This window comes from Xyrauchen texanus, chromosome 13 (assembly GCF_025860055.1).
Source record: "Xyrauchen texanus isolate HMW12.3.18 chromosome 13, RBS_HiC_50CHRs, whole genome shotgun sequence".
NCBI classification, from domain to species: Eukaryota; Metazoa; Chordata; class Actinopteri; order Cypriniformes; family Catostomidae; genus Xyrauchen; species Xyrauchen texanus.
The window spans coordinates 38785306-38802654 of record NC_068288.1 but is presented as its reverse complement, the minus strand read 5'-3'; the positions used below and the strand labels follow the sequence as shown (position 1 = coordinate 38802654).

Here is a 17349-nt window from a genome sequence, read left to right as displayed (position 1 = left end):
CATGTTTTTGAACATTGAAGAACACTATCTTTTTGAAATGTTGTTTATTGGTGAAACTGACAAGAATTTGTTCTTTTTTTAATGCAATTGTTCAAATAAGTATTGTGGGACTGCATTCCGCACAGGCTTTATAGCTGTTCAAACTGGGAAATTACAAAATAACATCAATAAAATAAACTCAGCTTATTTTGATTTTATATATATAAAAAAAGAAAAATCAATTGTAAAATGCTACCGCATCCCAATACAACTTTGCTCATTTTAAGTCTTATAAAAGCTAATTCGCACTGATATACGTGGCCATAGCCAGATAACTTTATGGGGGTATACAAACATTGGTGATACCAGTGTCTGAGTTGCTTCTTTAGCAAGTTTGAACGGTTAAAAGCGTACAATATAAAAACATATGTGGTTCAACATCATAAACAAACTTAATTCATCTAGAGAAAAATGAATGCAACTTTCAAATGTCAAAACGGCATAAAACATATCCATATCAGTGGTTAAAAATCTGCTGATGCATTAGTGACTTCAATCCAGTGCGTCATGTGTACCTAAACACGTGACTAAAAGATTTATTTCACTCACACACAATGGAATATAATTATTTCTGAAGCATTTCTGACAGAGTACATAATACTTAATCAGATCTTTAGTCATCATAGGAAAGATTTGGTAGGAGAATAGTCTTGCATAAATTAAGAGTCCTGAGAGTTAGGGGGGGTGGTGGTTGTAGGTAAGTTGAAGGTTTAAAGGTTGTAGGCCTGTCGGATGTTAAGAGTGTCCCTCATCATCAAGTCTCTGAGCCTCCACAATGCATCTGCCATCGTGGTGTGAGCCCCTTTGCTCTTCAGCCAGTGAGCAGGGAGGCGGCTCTCCTGTTCCCTGGTGAGTTGACAATTTTTCCTTTGTGCTAAAGGGAAGAAAATCAGAGGATATATATATATATATATATATATATATATATTAAAAAAAAAAAATAGTACTTGCTTGGTATATAAAGTTTAATAAAGAGAATGGATAAAACAGCTCTCTAAACAGGCAAATCATTTTTACCCTTAAGGCTCTGGTCCCACTTGCTAATGGTGGAAGATTCAGCACTAAGGCCCTCTATATACTTCAGATAAGCCTCTGAATGCAGCAAACGCTGGGGTTTTGGAGGCGGGGCAACAAAAATAGGTGGTGTTGGCTGTTGCTGAGCTGGTTGACCAAGCTGACCTGGATATGGGGGCGGAGCCTGTTGACCTGACCCATAACCACCCATCTGGAAGGATAAAGAGATCATAACAAGTTAGAGTATTTTAATGATCCTGTATAATGCAACACGGCATTAATATGATTCTTGACCTGCATGCCATAAGGGTTTCCAGGAGCAGGACTTCCTGCCATTCCATTCATTCCTGGGCCCATCACACCTATAAAGGAAAGAAAAGACAACTTCTGATGTAATTTTTGACATTAATGTACACTGATCAGCCACAATATTAATACCACCTGCCTAAAATTGTGTAGGTCCTCTCGTGTCGCCAAAACGGCGCCAACCTGCAACTCAGAATAGCATTCTGAGATGCTATTCTTCTCACCAAAATGTAGTGTGGTTATCGGAGTTACCGTAGTCGAACCAGTCTGGCCATTCTCTGTTGACCTCTCTCATCAACCAGCCCATCTGGCACCAACAATCATCAATGCAATTACCTAATTTTAATCCAATTATCAGCCAATTGTGTGGCAGTAGTGCAGTGCATAAAATCATGTAGATATGGGTCAGGAACTTCAGTTAATGTTCACATCAACCATCATAATAGGGACAAAATGTGGACCGTGGCATGATTGTTGGTGCCTGATGGGCTGGTTTGAGTATTTCTGTAACTGCTGATCTCCTGGGATTTTCACACACAACAGTCTCTAGAATTTACTTAATTTAACAATAAAAAAAAATAAATCCATTGAGGGGCAGTTCTGTGGATGAAAATGCCTTGTTGATGAGTGGTCAACAGAGAATGGCCAGACTGGTTCAAACTGCCAAAGTTTGGCTACACAATTTGAGTTTAGAGACTGCTGCGTCTTTATTTTCACAGAGACGTGGCTCAGCGACAGAGTTCCGGACGATGCCATTCAGCTAAACGGGCTCGCCTTGTTTCGTGCCGACAGAAATGCAGCTCTGTGCGGTAAGACTCGCGGACCAGCTATATCAGCAAGTGCATTGATGATGTCACTTTCTCCAAGACCATCACCACACGCTCCAACCAGAAGCCGTGTATGACTGCGGAGGTGCGCGCGTTGCTGAGGACCCGAGACTCTGCCTTCAGAGCAGGCGACAAGGCAGCACTAAGATCAGCGAGGGCTAAACTGTCCCAGGCCATCAGAGAGGTAAAGCGCGCACATGCCCAGATAATCCACGCTCACTTCCAGGACAGCGGTGACACGCGGCGCATGTGGCAGGGCATCCAGGCCATCACCGACTACAGGACAACATCAGTTTCCTGTATCAAAGATGCATCCCTTCCAGATGTGCTGAACGACTTCTATACTCTGTTTGAAGTGCAGAACAACGTGGTGGCGAGGAAGACCACCCCTCCTCTCAACGACGAGGTGCTCTGTCTTACAACGGCTGATGTGAGGAAAACTCTACGTAGAGTCAACCCACGGAAGGCTGCTGGACCAGACAACATTCCTGGCAGAGTGCTCAGAGGATGTGCAGACCAGCTGACAGATGTTCTTACCGACATCTTCAACATCTCTCCGAGCAGCGCCATCGTTCCAACGTGCTTCAAGGCCACCACCATTGTCCCTATGCCAAAGAAGTCTTCAGTGTCCTGCCTCAATGACTACCGTCCCGTCGCACTCACACCCATCATCATTAAGTGCTTCGAGAGGCTCATCATGAGGCACATTAAGACCCAGCTGCCCCCCTGACTAGACCCACTGCAGTTTGCGTATCGTTCAAACCGTTCAACAGGCGATGCCATCGCCACCACCCACCTAGATAAAAAGGACTCATACGTTTGAATGCTGTTCATAGACTTCAGCTCAGCATTAAACACAATCATTCCCCAGCACCTGATTGGAAAGCTGAACCTGCTGGGCCTGGACACCTCCCTCTGCAACTGGATCCTGGACTTCCTGACTGGGAGACCTCAGTAAGTCTGGATCAGGAACAGCATCTCCACCACACTGAGCACTGGGGCCCCCCAGGGTTGTGTGCTCAGTCCACTGCTGTTCACTCTGCTGACTCACGACTGTGCAGCAATGCACAGCTCGAATCACATCAAGTTTGCAGATGAAACGACCATGGTGGGTCTCATCAGCAAGAACGACGAGTCAGCATACAAAGAGGTGGTGCAGCGGCTAACGGACTGGTGTAGAGCCAACAACCTGTCTCTGAATGTGGACAAAACAAAAGAGATGGTTGTTGACTTTAAGAGAGCACAGAGTGACCGCTCTCCGCTGAACATCGACGGCTCCTCTGTGGAGATCGTAAAGAGCACCAAATTCCTTGGTGTTCACCTGGTGGAGAACCTCACCTGGTCCCTCAACACCAGTTCTATTACCAAGAAAGCCCAGCAGCATCTCTACTTTCTTCGAAGGCTGAGGAAATCACAGCTCCCACGTCCCACCCCCCCATCCTCACTACATTCTATAGAGGGACTATTGAGAGCATCCTGAGCAGCTGCATCACTGCCTGGTTTGGGACTTGCACCGTTTCGCTATCCTGCAGAGGATAGTGAGGACAGCTGAGAATGTCATCGGGGTCTCTCTTCCCTCCATCAAAGACATTTTCAAGAAACACTGCATCCGCAAAGCAACCAGCATTGTGGACGACCCCACACACCCCTCACACAAACTCTTCACCCTCCGGCCGTCTGGCCGTAACAGCTTCTTCCCCCAAGCCATCAGACTCCTCTATACTCATGTCCTGAGTTGCACTTTAATTTCGTCACTTTAAAACTGGCTGGTACCTCAATAACTGCCATGTGCTTAGAAAATTATCTCATAGAATGTTTACATTTGGCATTTTTAGAAACTGTCATCTTTTGCACTACTGTGTACAGGTTGGCGCTGCACTGTCACTCACTGTGTCTATTGTCCTGTAATTTATTGTACTGTCCCGTACTTTTTGCACACGTTTGCAAGTGCACTTTATATAGGTATGTTATTTAGTCTGTGTAGTCTCATGTGGTTCTAGGTTTGTCCTGTGGTGTTTTATGTAGCACCATGGTCCTGGAGGAACGTTGTCTCGTTTCGCCGTGTACTGTACTAACTGTATATGGTTGAAACGACAATACAAACCACTTGACTTGAGGTCTATGGTAACTCCGATAATCACTCTGTACAATTGTGGTGAGAAGAATATAATCTCAGAATGCTATTCTGAGGTGCAGGTTGGTGCTGTTTTGCCGGCACGAGGGGGAAAAACACAATATTAAGCAGGTGGTTATAATGTTGTGTCTGATCGATATATATTTTAGCAATTCATGTGAGCTGACAGGATGTATAAATGACAACAGTTTAGTTTTTTTTTTTTTACATTTTCCCCCAAGCATATGGTGTTTGTGTAAAACAAAGATTAAGTTGAGGTGACAAATCTTGAGTCAGGAAAAAATGTGTGAGTAAAGACATTGTTGAGAAAATTCCCAGCATATAAAATAAATGCATCTAAAATTATATAATGCATGCAGATAAACAAATGAATACAGTGAATAATTGTAGGGCTGGGTGACATAGCTCAAAGATCTCTTTATATTTTTAATTGTCATTATTGTCAAGTAGATTCAAAAGGTTTAAAGAAATATAGTAAAAATCAATGTCTACCCATATTGTTTTTGTTCAATTATAATTTGAATGTATAAATTTTATTTTTATTTAAATGTCCAATATATCAATACATACTAGCATTAAACAGAAACTTTTACCTGCATACTGTATTTAAAGCAAATAAAATGCCTGGTCAGGACTTCTGTGAATTTTTTTGAGTGATAGCACATACTAAAATTTGAATCTGTGTTTTAAAACAGCATTTCCCCAAACTTTTTTTGCCACAAGTAACCCCACAGAACAATCAGTCAGGCTCAAGTACCCCTACATCGACAAAAATCCAAAAATGTGTACTAAAGGCAACACACACACGTTAGTTCAGGTCCTCGAATCTCATTGGAAGAGAGACATGAGTACGGATCACATGATAAGCACTCCGATGCTTCACTGTGTGTATCGCTCCGCTTGTGTTCGTGCCATTCTAATGACATTTTTGAATTACTAACAAAGGCTTTGACGCATCATTTGGTTTGACCTACCAACAGCAGATTCTGATCCGTCGCCGAAGAAATTAGTTCCATGCACAAATGTGTTTTTTATGACCATACTCAGATTTTCCTATTTAAAAAAAATAATTTGTTAATTGAACTGTTGTATAAGCAATATCACACTCGCAATCGTGCTATATGGCTATATGGCCATATACATTGGCCAACGAACAAATCAGCAGATATGCATGCATGCATACATACGTTAGATTACATATTTATTGTTTAATTGCATGATTTGTACTATTTAAGAGTATGTACATTGACATGTAGAACAAGTGTTAAAGTGGTACCATCTCTTTAACACAACTGGTTGAGCGCATAATAACGAGTGTGAAGTCGCAAGGTTAGAATTAAATCGATAACTGGCTGTAAAGAACAGAAAATATTTTAAGAGACATTATGAATAATGGACTGCATTGATATCACATTTGAACATATATTAAACAGAACGAGTCAAACCAAACGTTCACCCTCAACACCCAGTGTTCTTAAATCTTCTAATCCTTATTATTTTTATTTTAAGTCATATACTGTGTTTTATATGTTAAACAAAGCAAAATCCAATTATTGTCCCATACCTCCCGTTACCTGCTGAAGTACTCCCGGTTGGGAATCACTGATGAGATTAAATTAAATATCTTAATATATATAATTACACTCATGAGGCATGAAACTGGCCTACTGTTTAGGAAAATTGCTTGCCAAATAAAAAGAAATATTCACAATGTAATTTCATATAGTCAATAAATATGTGTCTACCCAGCCCAATAAGTCACCCAGGCCTAATTTAATGTATAATCAATGGGACTGGACACAATTTCTAATGAAGAAAATATTTTGAATCAGATTTTCTTTTGTATTGTTGAACAAACTGGATTGGAGCTTGTCAGATGATCTTCATCTTACATTTTTTTGTTGGGGTTTCTGATTAATCAGGGTGCTTCTTACCCGGAGGGGGCATACCAGGGTACCCGGCCATGCCTGGTGGAAGGTAGTGCTGGGGAGGCAGCTGGGGCACCCCCATGTGATGAGGTGACATGCCACCCATGCCCAACATGCCCTCAGGACACTGCATAGGCATGTAGGGCGGGCCATAATTTCCCATCATGCCTTGGGTGAGGAGATAGCAAAAAGATCCATGCATTGATGACATGCAGCTGTCTAATAAGTCATGCACTACAAAATAACAGTCATTATGGAAAGTCAGTGTGAACTTTACAAGAGTAAAGATTTAAATGGGGTTAATCCAGGCATGTGGAGCACAAAATGTGATGATAATAATAATAATAGTGCATCTAAATATTTTAAGTGATTGTTCACCCAAAAATTAACATTGTCATCATTTACTCACTTTCGTGTTGTTCCAAACCCTGACTTTATTCTGAAGAACAAAAAAGTAAATGCAAGGCAGCCTCATTCACCATTAACATGAACTGTGCGAGATGATGTATTAAAAGTAAAAGCTGACTGTGGCTAACATTCTGCCTAACATCCCCTTTTATGTTCCATGGAGAAAAAATAAATGTCATATGAGTTTGGAAGAACATGTGGGTGAGAAAATGAAGAAAAATGAAGAATTTTCCCCTTGGGGTGAACTATACCTTTAAGGGATTAATAAAAAGGCTGGTCATGCAAGTGTAAAAAGAATGTGGCAATATTCAATGACATAAGACAAGACAAAAAAATTAATTTAAGTTTGCATACAAATTAAATTCACTGAAATTGTGTAAAACAGCACAAATGGGGCACTCTTTAGGAATGGGAAAGGCTGTGACATGACTGGTGAATGTTGATGAGTAGATGTTTAGATGGTTGGAATAGGTGAGAATTGTCAGAGGGTGCCCAGACGCTGCATCTGTCTCTTTTAGCAAGGTTGGGGGGGTTTGGCATTACCTGGCACAGGTGGCATGGCCTGGTTTAGCATTCCCATAGCGCTTGGGGGATGTACCCCCCCCATCATTGCGGTGACTGGGGTACCTGCTCTTGGGGAAGCCTGCTGCTGTTGCTGCTGAAGGACTCTCTCCCGTTCTTGATGCTCCACCAGTTTCGCCGCTCGTTCTATAAATTCACAGAAAACTGTATTAGAGGTGTCAAGCAAAATTGTGTAAAAGAGAATCAATCTGCCAACTGGGCTGGATGGTATGACGGTATAATATATTGCATTATTGTAGAAAAGTTTGTACAAATGAGGGGCCGTTCAGACTGAACGCATTCTCGCATTACAGCTGGACGCAGCGCAATGAATAGGACAGAACTCGGGTGCCTGAGTTTTGTTTTAAAGTTGAAGCTCTTTTAAACTTGACATGGTGTCCTGGGCAAAATGTTGAAAAAACTGCAAGATGCAGTGCAGCAGTTAAAGATATCTGTCTAGCGCAGTACATTAAAAAACTATTGGAAAAACAGCACAGATGAAAATAACACATCTGGTGTGAATAATTCCTTGGATATATTTGCGCAGCTATTAGTGGGCAGGAATGCTTTACATATTATACATATGAGAGCAATTGACTAATATGGGGTAATGTAAAAATACAGAGAGTGACGTGCCCCAATATGAGGGAACACATGTTATCGAGGGATGTAATGCGAAAGGGAATTTAATTGTTGGCGGTTGCAGAACAACGTCGAAACTAGTTGCATTATTATAGAATTCAAATGATGTGCGGTCAGAGGTATGCTGTTTTAAATTTGGGTTTGAATGTGGCTAATCCAATCAGAATGAGTCGTCAAACATTCTGTTTTATGATATCAGTGTCATTGATTTGAGTCTTTCAATCTTAAAGGGACAGTTTATTCAAAAATTAAAATTCTCTCATCAATTACTCACCCTCATGCCATCTCAGATGTGTATAACTTTCTTCTGCAGAACACAGAAGATTTTTAGAAGAATATTTAAGCTCTGTTGTTCCATAAATGCAAGTAAATGGGTGCCAAAACTTTGACGCCCCAAAAAGCACAAAGGCATCATAAAAGTAATCCATATGATTCCAGTGTTTACCAGTCCACATTTTCAGAAATTTATGATAGGTGTGGATGAGAAACTGATCAATATTTAAGTACTTTTTTGCTTGAAATACTTCTCCTTGCCCAGTAGTGATTCTGAAGCTAGTGATTTAACAACTGGATTCTTATGGATTACTTTTATGCTGACTTGTTATTTTTTGAGCTTCAAAGTTTTGGCACCCATTCACTTGCATTGTATGAACCAAAAGAGAAATGTTAAAAATCTTCATTTGAGTTCAGCTGATGAAAAAGTCATGCACATCTGGGGTGGCATAAGGGTGAGAAAATTATGATAATTTTCCTTTTGGGGTGAACCATTCCTTTAAGTGACACAGAAGTTGTGTTTGTCAGATGCCAGATTTACTAACTTGCTATGAATAATTTGATCTTTTGGTTTGCATCTTAGAAATTTCAAATAAAAAATGCTAAGCATTACCACATGCTTAATATATACAGTTTTTAAAATGTGTTGAATGTTCAGCAAAAATAACAATATTGTGATTTATACATTATTGTGACACAAATTTATGTACAGTGATTTACAATTTTGGTCATATGGTCCATGACTAATTGCAATATTGTACCCTTGTGCAACCTCTCTGGATTGATAGAGAACTTACCTTCATATTCTGCTTTCTTAGTAGCTTCCAGGTTCCTCCATTCAGTGCCCACCAGACGGCTCAGCTCTCCAAACGAGAAATCAGGGTGACGAGCCTTTATAATGGCTCTCACTTCACTGCTGAAGAGGATGTAGCCACTCATGTTAATCTTACGCTTGGCTCCTTCCTTCTTGGACAAACCCTTTATCTTTGGTGTGGACTGTCCATAGTAAACATGGGTGTAAAGAATACAGAGTGTTATGGAGAGATAAAATTGAGCCTGATCAGCTGAAAAATACATTTAAACAAGTTCTGAATAAAGTAAATTGTGTATTGTCTTATTTTCTGATCACAATGTACGACAATATCCACAATATAAATAAACATTAAATAATGATTATTTTGTTCCGTGCATTAAACATTGCATTTTCCTAGATGCAAAAATGTTTAGTTTCCAAAAGTTCAGGGTCAATGGTCATTCTGAGCAATAACTGATCTCTTGGGAATACCTGTGGGGGTGTATAAGGCATATCCATGTCACTTGTTGTGGAAGCCTGACTCGGTGGCATTGGTGTCGCTGGTGCTTCATCGTCTTCCTCCATGTCATCCATATCTTCATCCAGGTCCTCCATGTCTGCAAACTTGGCCTCTAGTTCCTCAATCTTCTTATCCAACAGAGGCGATGGTTCCTTCTGGGGCACAATGGGTTTTCTGAAAACGAGCACAAACCAGTCAGTGGCTGAACCCAATTAATGATTTAGTATAGGTTCAAGGGCTTGGTTTGAAGTCTAGTACACCAACTACAGCATTGTTTACAACAGGAATGAAACGCAAACTAAATACACTTGAGGGACTTGCCTAAAACTCCCATATTTTCAACAAATGCATCAACAACAACATCAAGAAAATCTCTTTCCTTTAAAGTCAACATAAAATGGCATTCACATCAACCCACACTTCAGAGAGAAACCAAATCTATCGTTATTCACGATTAATGCCGTGACCTTATAATATTCTCCAGACTTTAAATTACCATATTAACTTTATAATGAAAGCATATGAAAACAAACTGATGAATTATGTACAATAAGATCTGGTACATGCTCTTTAAATAAATAGGGTCCAGATTTCATGTTGACTGTAACACAACAATATAAAGCAATCACACAAATGCCACAATACAAGTCTTAATATTTAACTGAATAAAGATAGGAAAGTGAAACCTATAGTAGTAGATCTCGTCATCAACCACTTTGGCTGAGAGGGAGAAACGTTTAGAGCATTTAAACTTCTTTATTTGCTTTTCACTCTCAATGTAGCGACTCTCAAACAGGAGCACATCTTCCTCTGCGCACTCAGTTGGTCTGCAGGACAGGAAATCCTTGAAAGATGAGACAACACATTTCCCTGTGAAAAAACAGAAAGAAAAGACTGAAAACTATGGGAATGGAATGGGGTCAAACTGGGTCCACTTTATTATCAAATACAAGTTGGGAATAGAGGACTAGAAGAATTAAAAAGAAAATGATCAAACACTTAAAAGGAATAGCTTACCCAAAAATGGAAATTCATTATATACTCACCCTCATGATATCCTAGGTGTGTATGATTTCCTTTCCTCACCAGAACACATTTGAAGAAAAATAGCTCAGTAGGTTCTTAAATTGCAAGTGAATGTGATTTCTCTTTTGAAGCTCCAAAAATCACAGACAGTTAGCATAAACGTCCTCAATACGACTCCAGAGGTTAATGACTTCTAAAGCGATACCATCTTTGTGCAAAAACAATCTACAGTATATTTAAGTACTTTTTAAATTTACTCCAATGCTTCCGGTAAGCTTCACGAGAGGGTGGAGTCCAAGCAGTCCCATGTGACATATTCGCAATGCTGATACAGAAGTAATCTCCCGTTCTCCTCTCGGTTAAGACATCCATGATAAGCACACAAATGCACTATTGGGAGTAAAGAAACCGATAAATACAGATCTAAACCAAAACCAACAAAGCTTCTGTACAACTATCCTCCTATTTAGTTGTAAACAGTGCTGCTTTTTTCATGTGTCGCATGTGCCTCAGTTCTCGCGTGTTTCAATTGCCAACGCGATTACGTCACACACACATACCGGTGCTGAACGGAAGCGATGATTTAGAGTTTAAAAAGTACTTGCATATTGATCTTTTACAAGCGACCGTGTCCCTTTAGAAGGCATACATTTAACAGCAGACCTCCAATCGATGATACTTATACTGACTATCTGTGATTTTTGGAGCTTCAAAAGTTGAATCACCATACACTTGCATTTTAATGACCTATATGTAAGTTTGGATGGATGGATAAGTTAAATCACTTAGGGCTCCATACCTGAGATACATGTCATAGAACAGGTCTCCTCAAGGCTACTGAGGAAAACTTCACGCTTGTAGAACATCTTTGTTGGCTCATGTTCAGTCTCTTCAGGGTGGATAAAGATGGGTCCGAAGAAGAATCCTGCTCCATCCTGGACCCACATCTTCTCAATCCTGTCAACCACAGCAACTCAGTCTATCACTGATGTATAACATTCATAATGAATAATATGGGTGAAGAAAAACAAACATTTTTTACCCACCTGACTACTCGTGGACGCACCTGCCCATGTGAGCGTATGTAGACACAGTCGCCCAATTTAAGCCACATGTCATTGTAGTGAAGCTGTTCATAGTACTGGCATCCTGGCTCCCCATTGGCCACCTCCACCGGAACGTCTTCTCGGTCCTGTGGACAGTAAGTGTGAGAGATTTTTTTGTGAGAGAGTTAAAGAAAATTTGAGCTAGATAAGAGGCATCCACAACAAATCAATCACATTCTTCTTACTTTCTCGATGAAACCATCATCTCTATCAGGAAGGTCAGACTTGTCTTGATCATGTTTTGCAGCACTGACAAACATGGAGGCGACTCTGACTACGGGTAACGGAATTTCCCGAGGGACAAATTTGACCGTGCTTGTCGGCATGGACCAGCTCTTAATCTTCTTGAAGGTTTTGGTTCTAACCGTGTAGCGAGATTCACAGACATAGATGTCTTCGGGTCTGAAGCCTTCTGGTTGTAATTTAAAAAAGTCCTAAAAACAACAATTCCAGATTTTAGTGACTTAATTGTAACATACTGCAAAGTTTTTGAGTGGCATCTCATAAAACAAAAATAAGATTCTAAGACTCAGTTTGAGAAACTCTAGGTCATGCTTTTATTTATTAATAGATCTAGCTAAAACATACCAAGACAACAGTGGCTTATGATTCTCACCTTTACAAACAAGACAACACATTTCCCCAAGATTTTTCTTAAAGGTACACGGTTAGAGTAGTCACTCTTGAACACCTCCTTCTCCAGGAACTTGCGTGTGGCCAGATGGAACGTTTCCCCTGGACGATAAAACCAGCCGCCATACATCCACTGTTCACCTGGTTGAATTTAAAGAAACATGCAGTTGACAGCATATGGAGGCATTCATGAAAAAGTAATTAAAAAATGGAAAGTGATGGAGTTGAAAAGCGAGGATGTGCGCACCAGCTTCATCCTTCCAGAGTTTCTCAATGCAGACAATGTGAGGTTGCAAATTGGCTTCTGCAGGCTGCACATAAACACAGTCTCCAACACTGTAGGTTTTGTTCTCAAAGCTGCAGTTCGCTGACCACTGGCTTCCCACAGTGCCCTCTACTTTGTCCTCTTCTGGAAGAGCTATCAACCATACAAGCAATGTATACATTAGAATACATCTATTACCAGAGTAACAATTTTACAATTTTATCGGCGAGGCATTATAGTGTGTTTCACACATGTTAAGAGTTTGCATTTTAAAAACAATAGAAGAAAAAGCTAAGACGAACATAACACAGAAAAGTGAAGAACAAACCTTTACTATCCTCCTCTCTTTTCAGCCGGTCTTCCTCAACTTCTTGGGGCAGTTTCTCTCGCTTCTCTTGGTCTACGTCCGCATGCAGATGTTTGGATGTGTAGCTCAATGCTGGTGTCAGCAAGATCTCACCGTTTTTGCACAGCTCGTCGCGGATCTTTACAAAGAAGTGCTGCAGCTCAACTGAATCCTCAAAGATCTCGGAATCAGTCCTAAAAACACAGTAGTATTTGTGCTCAGATTTTCATGTTTACCCTCTCTGGCTTTACTGTTAATTCAGTTTAAATTTAACATGAAATTACTTTCACCACCCATTCAACATCTTTAATCTGTCATAATTCCAAGTGAAACAGATTGATTGAAGAGGCCAGGACTTGATCAGATATTAACTGAATCATAAAAAAGGGGCAATCCATTCCAGAACTGAGACAGACTTGAATGCATTTTGCTAAAACAGACTATGCTACCAAAATGACATCAGTAGGAAAGGGAAATCGTTTGAGAAGAGGAGAAAGTTTTGATGAAAGATTATGAAGACATATTTTTTTTCTTTGGAATACAATGCACTGATGAATCATCCACAATAAGACAAGAAACATGTCCAAAGCAAAGAGGGTCAATTGTGACATTTTTGGGGGAGGACCCAGGTCGAACTCAAGCCTGGGTGCCCATGACTCAAAAGCTGCTATAGGTCCTGTGATTGCACATACTTCAGTGCTTACCTGTAGAGGCGTCTAGCTTTCTCCAACACCTCAAACACATGCTCCTGGAACACATCCAGTCTACGATAGTGCCCATGCTCCACATTATTGCGAATAATCTCTAAACTGAGGGGTGGGTCTTCTGGGTTAGCTGGGTCCACGGCTGGGACCTCCACCAAAGAGTCACTGTAGCAGCGCCCCTCGTCATCCTGGTGACCCATCATTGAAACAAAGAGATTACGGATGAGCTCACGTACAAGTGGGGCAACCGACACACCACGTAAACAACCTTCAACTCCTTCCTCTTCATCCTCTTGTCGACGACGGGCTTCCAAAAAAGCTCGATGGAGAAGCAGTGCGTCACGATATATTAGAGACTCTGGCTCGTTATAGGTGCAGGCGTTGTTGAACATAAGGATGAAATCTTCTGCTAGCGAGTCCACATCTTGGTAGCGCCCCAGTACCATGTAGCTGCGAATGCGCTCCATGTCAATGGGTCGCTTTATGGCAGCATAATAGTCAGGCAGCTCAGAACGTGATGGCAGGCGCAGGAAAACTGCACTGAGACGTCGGCCTCGGTTGTCTGTAAAGTTGCGCACGGCTTCGTAGAGATCAGTAAGCTTCTGTTGAAGTGGTGTGGTCTGGGGGCGTGCCTTTTTAGGGGAGACTGCAGCTCCGCTACGTCCTTTGGGGAGTAATTATGAAGCGTTAGTGTGATCTAAAGTGTAAAGATCTGAAAGTGTCAGTATTTTAATAAGCCAAAGAACATACGAAGCTTAAGTTTAGGAGAGCCCATGTCATCTTCCTCTGGGGCAGGGCCGAGTTCCTTCTGTTTATCCTTTACAATCTTTTCTAAGATGTTTGCATCATTGTAAACCTGCAGGAAAAAAAAACAACAAACAAATTAGGACAATTACAAAACTAGCATCATATAAAAGGTATAGTTCACCAAAAATGTATTATTGTAATTATTTTTACAGCCTCATGTTGTTCCAAAACTGACTCACTTTCTTTTGAGGAACATAAAATGTTATCCTTCATGAAGTTTCTGTTTTCAATACAATGAAAGTGAATTCTGTCGATCTCCAAAAGAAATAAGTGAAATAAAATAAAAAGCACCATAAAATTAGTCCATACAAATTGTGTCCCATTGTATGCTTTCAGAAGACTTGGGATATAGCACAAATGTCAACACTGGACAGCATTCATCCCCATTCACTTTTATCATATGGAAAGAACAGCTCAGAAATTAGGTGTTCCACAGAAGAAAGTAAGTCATAGGAGTTTGTAACAACGTTGAGGGCGAGTAAATAATGACAGATTATTTTCTGATTGAACATTTAGTTCTATATTCCTTTAACCCCTCTCAAAGTCTCACTCTTATCACAGAACGTCCTGTCAGGATGCCCACCTGAGAGCCCTCCTCATTATAGTGGCGGGCATTGCGAAACATAAGCTTCATGTCATCCATAAGTGCATCCTCATTGTTATAACGCTCAGTGCGGATATTATTCTCAATGGTACGCAGGTCCATGGGCTCTTGGATGACCTGGTAATAGTCTGGATAGTCCTTCTTAGAGGGTTTGACCATAAACAGTTCACAAAGGCGTCGTCCTGACCCTGCTTCTTGTGCTTCGGTCACTGCAGCATACAGCATCTTCATTCTGTTTTTCTTGGTGTTCTTCTTATGGCTGCAAGGACCATATGAAGAGAGCGGACAGGGAAGAATGTTGAAATGAATTATCAATATTGATAGCAATGTGATATTCATAGAAAAATGCATGTAAATAAAATTGTCATCTAAATCACCTTTTCCTTTTACCACTTCCAACGTCAGAGACTGCGGCCGAGACGTCTACATCATCATCTCGAACCTCTTTTTTCTTAAGCTAGAATATAAAATAACAAACCTAAATAACCCTCTATATCCAATTTCATCTAAATAAAAGGTGCTAGTATGTTTATGCAATCTATTTCATAACAGAAAACTACATCTCTTCCAAAACCTTTAAAGGGATAGTTCACCCAAAAAAAAAAAATTCTCTAATCATTTACTCACTCTCATGTCATCCCAGATGTGTGTGACTTTTTCTTCAGCAGAACACAATGATTTTTAAAAGAATATCTCAGCTCTGTAGGTCCTGATCAGAAAGGAAACAGAAGTTACCCATAAGCATCCAGTGGTTAAATCTACATCTTCAGAAGCAATATAATAGCTGTGGGTGAGAAACGGAACAATATTTAAGTCCTTTTTTTACTCGAACTCTCCACTTTCACATCTGAAAGTCACATGTGGTGCCTGTTTACTTTCACTTTCACATCTAAAAGTTAAAGTGGAGATTTAGAGTAACAAAGGACTTAAATATGGTTCTGTTACTCACCCACAACTACTATATTGCTTCTGAAGATATGGATTTAAACACTGGAGTCATATGGATTACTTTTATATTTGCTTTATGTGATTTTTGGAGCTACAAATTTCTGATCACCATTCACTTGCACTCTATGGACCTACAGAGCTATTTCTCAAAATCTTTCTTTGTGTTCTGCTGAAGAAAGTCATACACATCTGGGATGGCATGAGGGTGAGTCAATTATGAGAATTTTCATTTTTTGGTAAACTTTGCCTTTAACATAAAAAGCTCTGTTCAAAAACACAGCGAGTCGCATACCTAGACAGTATTTAAAGATATTATAGATGCATCTCCTGATACGAAGGCTATACCACAAGGTAGGCAGATAAAATATGCTGCCTTCTAAGATCCCTCTCATGTATCCATTGCATAGAAAGCAATCCCAGAATGCATTGTGATAAGTTTGGTGAAAATGATTCAGATGAGTCAAGAGAAATGTAGATTAATACATTTAATGTTATACTGAAAACTCAATAAAACGACTGATTTTAATTGTTTTACTAATATACAGGTGAAACTCGAAAAATTAGAATATCGTGCAAAAGTTCATTAATTTCAGTAATTCAACTTAAAAGGTGAAACTAATATATTATATAGACTCATTACAAGCAAAGTAAGATATTTCAAGCCTTTATTTGATATAATTTTTATGATTATGGCTTACAGCTTATGAAAACCCCAAATTCTGAATCTCAGAAAATTAGAATATTACATGAAATCAATAAAAAAAGGATTTTAAATACAGAAATGTCGGCCCTCTGAAAAGTATAATCATGCATATGTACTCAGTACTTGGTTTGGGCCCCTTTTGCATTAATTACTGCCTCAATGCGGCGTGGCATGGATGCTATCAGCCTGTGGCACTGCTGAGGTGTTATGGAAGACCAAGATGCTTCAATAGCGGCCTTCAGCTCTTCTGTACTGTTTGGTCTCATGTCTCTCATCTTTCTCTTGGCAATGCCCCATAGATTCTCTATGGGGTTCAGGTCAGGCGAGTTTGCTGGCCAATTAAGCACAGTAATACCATGGTCATTGAACCAGGTTTTGGTACTTTTGGCAGTGTGGGCAGGTGCCAAGTCCTGCTGGAAAATGAAGTCAGCATCTCCATAAAGCTTGTCTGCTGAAGGAAGCATGATGTGCTCAAAAATGTCCCAGTAGACGGCTGCGTTGACTCTGGACATAATAAAGCACAGTGGACCAACACCAGCCGATGACATGGCTCCCCACACCAACACAGACTGTGGAAACTTCACACTGGACTTCAAGCATCTTGGATTGTGTGCCTCTCCATTCTTCCTCCAGACTCTGGGACCTTGGTTTCCAAGGTCCCAGATGCAAAATATAAATGCAAAAAATAAGATGCAAAATTTGCTCTCATCAGAAAAGAGGACTTTGGACCACTGAGCAACAGACCAGTTCTTTTTTTCTTTA

At 40.2% G+C, this 17349-nt stretch overlaps 1 protein-coding gene across 3 annotated transcripts in view; it reads right to left on the bottom strand.

Moving 5' to 3' along the window:
- Positions 1-50: 50 nt before the first annotated feature.
- Positions 51-17349, bottom strand: part of LOC127654358 (protein polybromo-1-like) — a 30465-nt gene continuing 13166 nt past the window's right edge. For 2 of the 3 annotated variants that reach the window (XM_052141495.1, XM_052141496.1), the window contains exons 13-30: positions 15314-15393; positions 14916-15195; positions 14276-14381; positions 13526-14189; positions 12804-13015; positions 12458-12628; positions 12194-12351; positions 11763-12011; positions 11518-11663; positions 11271-11428; positions 10132-10315; positions 9418-9619; positions 8930-9128; positions 7284-7364; positions 6255-6416; positions 1348-1415; positions 1057-1264; positions 51-913 (exon numbers count right to left, since the gene is read on the bottom strand). In XM_052141495.1, the coding sequence (XP_051997455.1) occupies positions 750-913; positions 1057-1264; positions 1348-1415; positions 6255-6416; positions 7284-7364; positions 8930-9128; positions 9418-9619; positions 10132-10315; positions 11271-11428; positions 11518-11663; positions 11763-12011; positions 12194-12351; positions 12458-12628; positions 12804-13015; positions 13526-14189; positions 14276-14381; positions 14916-15195; positions 15314-15393 (3492 nt within the window). In that variant the 3' untranslated portion in view covers positions 51-749. The remainder of the gene's footprint in view (positions 914-1056; positions 1265-1347; positions 1416-6254; positions 6417-7283; positions 7365-8929; positions 9129-9417; positions 9620-10131; positions 10316-11270; positions 11429-11517; positions 11664-11762; positions 12012-12193; positions 12352-12457; positions 12629-12803; positions 13016-13525; positions 14190-14275; positions 14382-14915; positions 15196-15313; positions 15394-17349) is intronic. The other variant, XM_052141497.1, reaches the window with a different exon arrangement.